This window comes from Chenopodium album, chromosome 25 (assembly GCF_948465745.1).
Source record: "Chenopodium album chromosome 25, dcCheAlbu1.1, whole genome shotgun sequence".
NCBI lineage: Eukaryota > Viridiplantae > Streptophyta > Magnoliopsida > Caryophyllales > Amaranthaceae > Chenopodium > Chenopodium album.
Window position 1 is genome coordinate 10,017,134 of NC_137858.1, and position 6,206 is coordinate 10,023,339.

General features: G+C 37.0%; 1 protein-coding gene across 1 annotated transcript; it reads right to left on the minus strand.

Moving 5' to 3' along the window:
• Positions 1–159: 159 nt before the first annotated feature.
• On the minus strand, positions 160–4,411 carry LOC145613323 (phospho-2-dehydro-3-deoxyheptonate aldolase 1, chloroplastic-like). The gene is made up of 5 exons (XM_081668408.1): positions 3,748–4,411; positions 3,372–3,649; positions 1,895–2,171; positions 1,521–1,766; positions 160–634 (listed from the first exon to the last, which is right to left on the minus strand). The coding sequence occupies exons 1-5, from the start codon at positions 4,294–4,296 to the stop codon at positions 377–379; spliced, it is 1,608 nt and encodes a 535-aa protein (XP_081524534.1). The 5' UTR covers positions 4,297–4,411; the 3' UTR covers positions 160–376.
• Between the last annotated feature and the right edge of the window lie 1,795 nt (positions 4,412–6,206).

The window sequence follows — 6,206 nt, forward strand, 5'->3', positions numbered from 1 at the left end:
ATTTTTGACCAAGCTCCTTCTTACTCACTCTGCACTCAAAATTACATGTCATGGTCAATTGTTTAGGTATGATCTCGCCAACAAACATGATTATAGTATAGTTTACTTATTTTAATTAATCATACTATCATAAGACAAAGTATTATTTTAACAAGACAATTTTGTAAATAAGTAGTCACATTTTATTGTCAATTGTCATGGTCTCAAACACCAGAATACTCGGTTTTTGGTATTCAACGGTATACACATACAGTACACAAAATACACTTCTAAAAGAATCCGGTACTTAAACATGTATTGTTATAAATATTCATACAATAACTAAACAACACTTTCGACACACCAAAAAGAAGTAAAAAAAAGAAGGGGACTCTGTTTAGGAAGTAAGAGATGCTTGGGTCTTCATCCTCCTATTCCTTAGACGGTCTGCAATGATGAAAGCAAGCTCCAGAGATTGGGAGGCGTTCAGCCTAGGGTCACAGTGTGTGTGGTAGCGTGAGCTCAAATCATCAAAGGTAACGGTTTCAGCCCCACCAATGCACTCAGTCACATTTTGTCCAGTCATTTCTAGGTGAACTCCACCTGGGTGGCTTCCTTCTTGCTCGTGGACGTCAAAGAAGGCTTTGACTTCGGACTGTCAAACAAGAGAAAAGGAACAACAATGTAAGCACGTTGGCATGTTGCAAGGGAAACAAAATTAAAGATGCCACGAGTTGACAAGTATAATCCAATCCACGCAATAAATCAAATGTCCACCCACCAAAGTTAAAAGTATCTAATTTAAAATATCAAGCTAACATGTTAAATCATATTACTAGTCATGAAAGTATAAGAGACCATTAAGCAACACCCTCTAGCATCTTCCCACCTACCACACCCTACCTACCAAACTTACAAACAAGCGTCCACAAGAGTTGGATAAATGATGTAAGGGGAGTAATTAGTTTGTTCTGGCAACCACAAAGTTCCAGCCAAATACCGGAGCCCCAATAACTGGAAGATACCGGATTTTGCCTTGTGATCAAATGCTTGTGTATGCATCACAATAACTGTAGCGACTCTTGATTCTAACGATTCAAGCAAGCATTGATTAGATTCCAAATTGCCAACTATAGCCTTAGGGGGACCATAAATGGTAATTTGAAAGTATTGATATTTACACCAATTACATTGTAATGAGATGACTTTACTACAAGATCTAAAAGCAATAAGCAATATATATACATAAGCATGTACAAAGTGGCCCCTTGTAAAAAAGTCTTGCCCTACCATAACAAGTGACTCAAATTTCCCCAAGTACATTGAGTTAATATGAATGTGGTCAGTTGTCTTTTTGGCATCATACTTCCCAAATCCAACCCCCCATATTCCTTTGAAACCACCACCCAATTGGTAAAATTGCATCAATAACCAAACACCCAAATCTAGCATCTAATTGAATGTGGTGAACAATGAATTTGTAAGCATTGTAACAAAGACAGGACGATATTAAATGCCATTGCATAATATAAGCAACATACCCGAATAGCATCAAAAGGCCTAGTTTTCAGACCACAAGGAGCTTTAATGGTATTTCCGTGCATAGGATCACTGACCCAGGTCACGATTTGACCTGCCCTACGGACAGCTCTAATCAGATGAGGAAGCTTCACTCTCATGTTCTCAGCTCCCATTCTAGTGATTATAGTGATTCTTCCTGGCTTGTTGTCAGGATTCATGATGTCGATGAGCTTGATGAGCTCATTTGGATCCATCTTGTCACTCACCTGTAACACCGACAAATATTCATGTTGAGCCACATTAGTTCAATTAATTGGATTAGCTGCTAAATTCTGACTTAAATTACATGTAATCAAACAACAAATAGGGAATGGATAATGCATTCTTCAATTACCTTAATTCCAAGGGGATTGGCAATTCCTCTAAGGAACTCAACATGAGCACCATCAAGCTGCCTAGTACGTTCTCCAACCCAAAGCATGTGAGCTGAGCAATCGTAGTAGCGTCCAGAAGTTGAGTCTAACCTTGTGAGAGATTGTTCATATGGCAACAACAAACATTCATGGGAAGTCCAGAACTCAGTAGCTTGCATTACAGAATTGTCAAGTGTAAGCCCGGCAGCAGCCATGAATCCAAGGGCCTCATCAACTCTGTGAGCTAATTCCTGGTACCTGAATCATTTAACAAAGTACTACGTCAAACTCGGATAATTGCACATGGCTGAGGCTGACACAATCAATTAATGGTAAAAGCCCTGATCAACAATTTCATTACGTAGCTGTGCAATTTTCATAAAGTGTCAACATCATAAACCAGGCAAAAAGGCAACATTTAGCAAATTAGTAACATAAGTTTAGGGAACAAGTGGACTAAATTGAGGACACCAGCTAAATACATTCATCCCAAAGTAGAGGCCCAACCATAAGCAAAATTGCCAATAAGACATTGGGTCTGAAGCGACATGTACTGGTAAATGGCTAAGGTAGCAAAGAACTACACTTTCAAATAAATACTATCACATAATCCAAGCAAAAAAGATCTGCATCACAAGAAAAGAATCTGACAAATTACAGTTACATGAACTTATTTGACAAAATACCAAATCGTTATATGGCAGATACATGAGCATTCCTAATATACCATATTTATGTCTCCAACTTGGTGCCCACTCAAAAGCTGAAGGGTCAAGAAATATGATGGTGCATATAAGACAGCAAATTGAATTCACGCGCATTTAAAATTGAATGGGAATCAATGCCACTATACTGTCCCCAGTAATCAAACCCCATAATAGAATGAACACATAAATTAATCCCCAAATTGGAAAAATCAATTACCTTTTGATCTTTCTTTTGATCAAGGACAAATAATGGACTATAATTCATTGACCTTAAGGTTGACAATGATAGGAAAATAAACTCAGCCCAAAACAAGATCCCAAAACACCCCAAGACGTGTCGCAAACAGCCAAAAACACCCCATCAATATAATCTCAACCCTATAGATTAATTCAGTATCCCTTCAATGGTCCAATTCCAACTATTACCAATTCAACCAAGAGATTTTCTGAATTCTATTGTATAATCGCGTGTACTATACGAACAAATCTATTTGTAGAGAGGTACAATTACAAATCGATTGTACCAATTGAACAATCCCTCCATCCTAATTTGCAATATGCAAAATCAAATGAATTCTACTATGTCCAAATTAAGGGTCCCCCTTACTATTCTCAACAAAGTAAGAGTAACACATATAACAAGCATCACAAAAGAACAAACTTACAAGTATCTAACAATTAATAGTTAGATATAAAGGGTTAAATAAAAAGTCAACAAGACATGATATGAGAAAAATTAAAGTAAACATACTTATCAGCCTGTTCACTGTGCTCAGCAAATCCCAAATTCCACTGAGTAACCCTTTGCATAGCAGCATAACCACCAGTTGCAAAAGCCCTCAACAAGTTAAGGGTAGCAGCTGACTGGCAGTAAGCCCTGATCATCCTTTGTGGATCAGGAATCCTCGATTTCTCGTCAAATGCATCCCCATTAATATTATCCCCTCTGTAACTCGGCAGCTTCACACCATCCCTAACCTCGAAACCGTCTGATCTCGGCTTGGCGAATTGCCCAGCCATTCTCCCCACCTAACATAACAACATCCAAAAGAGCCATGTCAATACAAATTGAATTTAACAAAACAATCAAAGAAAACTAAATTAAAGTGAGTAATTAAGTTACAAACCTTGACGACGGGCATCTGACCGCCGTACATGAGAACAGCACCCATCTGGAGAAGAACACGGAAGGTGTCACGAATGTTGTTAGCATTGAACTCCTTGAAACTCTCAGCGCAATCGCCGCCCATAAGAAGGAAGGCATTGCCGAGAGCAGCATCAGTGAGACGCTCTTCAAGGATACGAGCTTCACCGGCGAAGACAATCGGGGGGAAATCCTCGATAGTTTTAAGAACATTCTGGAGTTCATTCTGATCTGGGTATTCAGGCAACTGCAATGCCTTCTTAGACCTCCAACTATCAACGGCCCATTTCTGGGTCTTGGCCGGAGAAGTGGAGGGGATAGCGGTGGTAGATGCGGCGGCGGAAGGGACGGTGGGTTTGGCGGAGGTAATGGGGGTGTTTTTGTCGGAGGATTGGACGGCGGAGATGTGGCGGGGTTTGCGGGGGAGGAGAGAGAAAGTGGCGGTGTTTGCGGCGGAGGAGGAGGAGGGGGTGGTGGTGGAAGGTAGGAAGGAGGTTTTGGAAGGGAGAATGGTGTTGGTGGAAAGAGCCATTGTTGATGAATTTGATAGGAGTGTTAATGGGGTTGGTGTTGTCGGTGTTGTTCTGCCGCCGAAGTTGGAGAGAGAAAGACGGGGATTTGAGTTGAGGAGAGAGAGAGGAGAGAGAGGGGGTTTTATAAGGTGGGGAAGAGGGGGTAGTTGGAGAAGTGTTGGTGTTAGGAACGGAGATGGGACAGGTAAGGAAAGAGAAGAAGTGGGACAAAATAAAAGAGTTTTTTAAGGAAAGAGATAAAACCCATGCGATGCAAGGATTGTTTGAATTTTTTAAAACAATTAATACTTTATCCGTTTTTTTTAGTTGACACCGTTTGACTATTACACTATTTACATACTACACTTTGACTCGCTTTTGTGATTTATAGATACGATAAAATTTATTCATGTGGGATTTTGTTTAAATCATTTATAGGTATATTTTATTAATATCCACTTTTTATAATTTTACAATGTTGATAATTGAAATTATTAAGCGTTAAAAACATGTGTTGGCAAGCATGATAATATAAAGATGTCAACTAAAAAACAGAGGAAGTATTTTTAGATAAATTTCCTAATATAAAAGAATAATATTTTATATTTAATTAATTTAAATTTAAAAATCTCATTCGCCAATTTTACTTATGTGACAATTGAATTATAAAAATTCTAAAAGAAATTAATAATCTCTTATTTAATTGGCTACAACTAAAATATATATTCTTATCTGACATGCTAAGAAAATTAAATCCTACAAGGCTCTCTAATAGGAAAAAAAAAACTCCTCTTTATACAAATACTAACTTTGTGCCCTGTGCAATCCCAATTTGTTTATTGAATATTAAGCTAAACTCGCATAAAAGGGCTTGGTTTTGCTGTATTAGACCTAGTTCGACAAACAATGAAGTATATATAGGTCGAGCTTGTTTTCTGCCAAACCTACAAACAATCACCTCTAGTCTAAAATCTCACCGACATAAATTACTTATGTTCACTCATGAATTATGATTGATCTTTTCGTATTTCATTTATGGACGTACTTGTATTATTTTGAAACAATGTATTATATTCAATCTATTCACACACATATAATCTTTTCTACTTCTTAGTCTTTAGAATATCTGATCCACAAATAACCTCTCTTTGTTTTAAAAAAGTAAAATTTTTTTTTGTCTTCTCAACCAATGTGAAGTTGACCCCCTCTATTTACGCTCCGGTCTTTGAATTTTTTTTCAATTCGATCAATTTAGGTCATCTCAGTTCAGTAATCTACTTCATTTTCCTGAATTCAACTCAACAGAATAGGAGCTAACTATGTTCCTCTTACAATTTCCTTCCATCCTTCTTAATATGTGTGCAAACCTAACATAGAGATTATTGGAGGACAAAGATAGTATGGCATAGCGTAGTGTGGAGTTGACAAATGTGTCGTGTTATACTCATGCATGTTCACATTCACACATTGGAGAACCTCGCACAATACTAACTTGACCTGACTGTTTAATTAAATGTGTCAAAAACGCTTGACACTAACCCACTTTTCCATATCATATTTGTGTCGTATTGTCTAATTATATTATTATCTCCATATTATCTTTCTTAGATAAGTTGAATCATGTTAGGAATCTCACCACCAACCCATTTTATAGTATCTATTTTTTTCGGTATCCAGTTCATATTGTGTCAACTTTTGCTAACTCTAACATTGTGGTAAAAACCTTGATGTTACTTTAATAAAAGACTTACTTATTGAATACCTATAATGTTATATATATATATATTTTTTGAGGAATACCTATAATGTTATATATGTGACACATAAACATGTTTAGAAAAGCTCTTTTTTTTTACTATACTCAAGTAGTATAATTATACACATGTTTAGAACTTGTATTACTCAAAAAAAAAAAAAAAAAAAAAAAAAA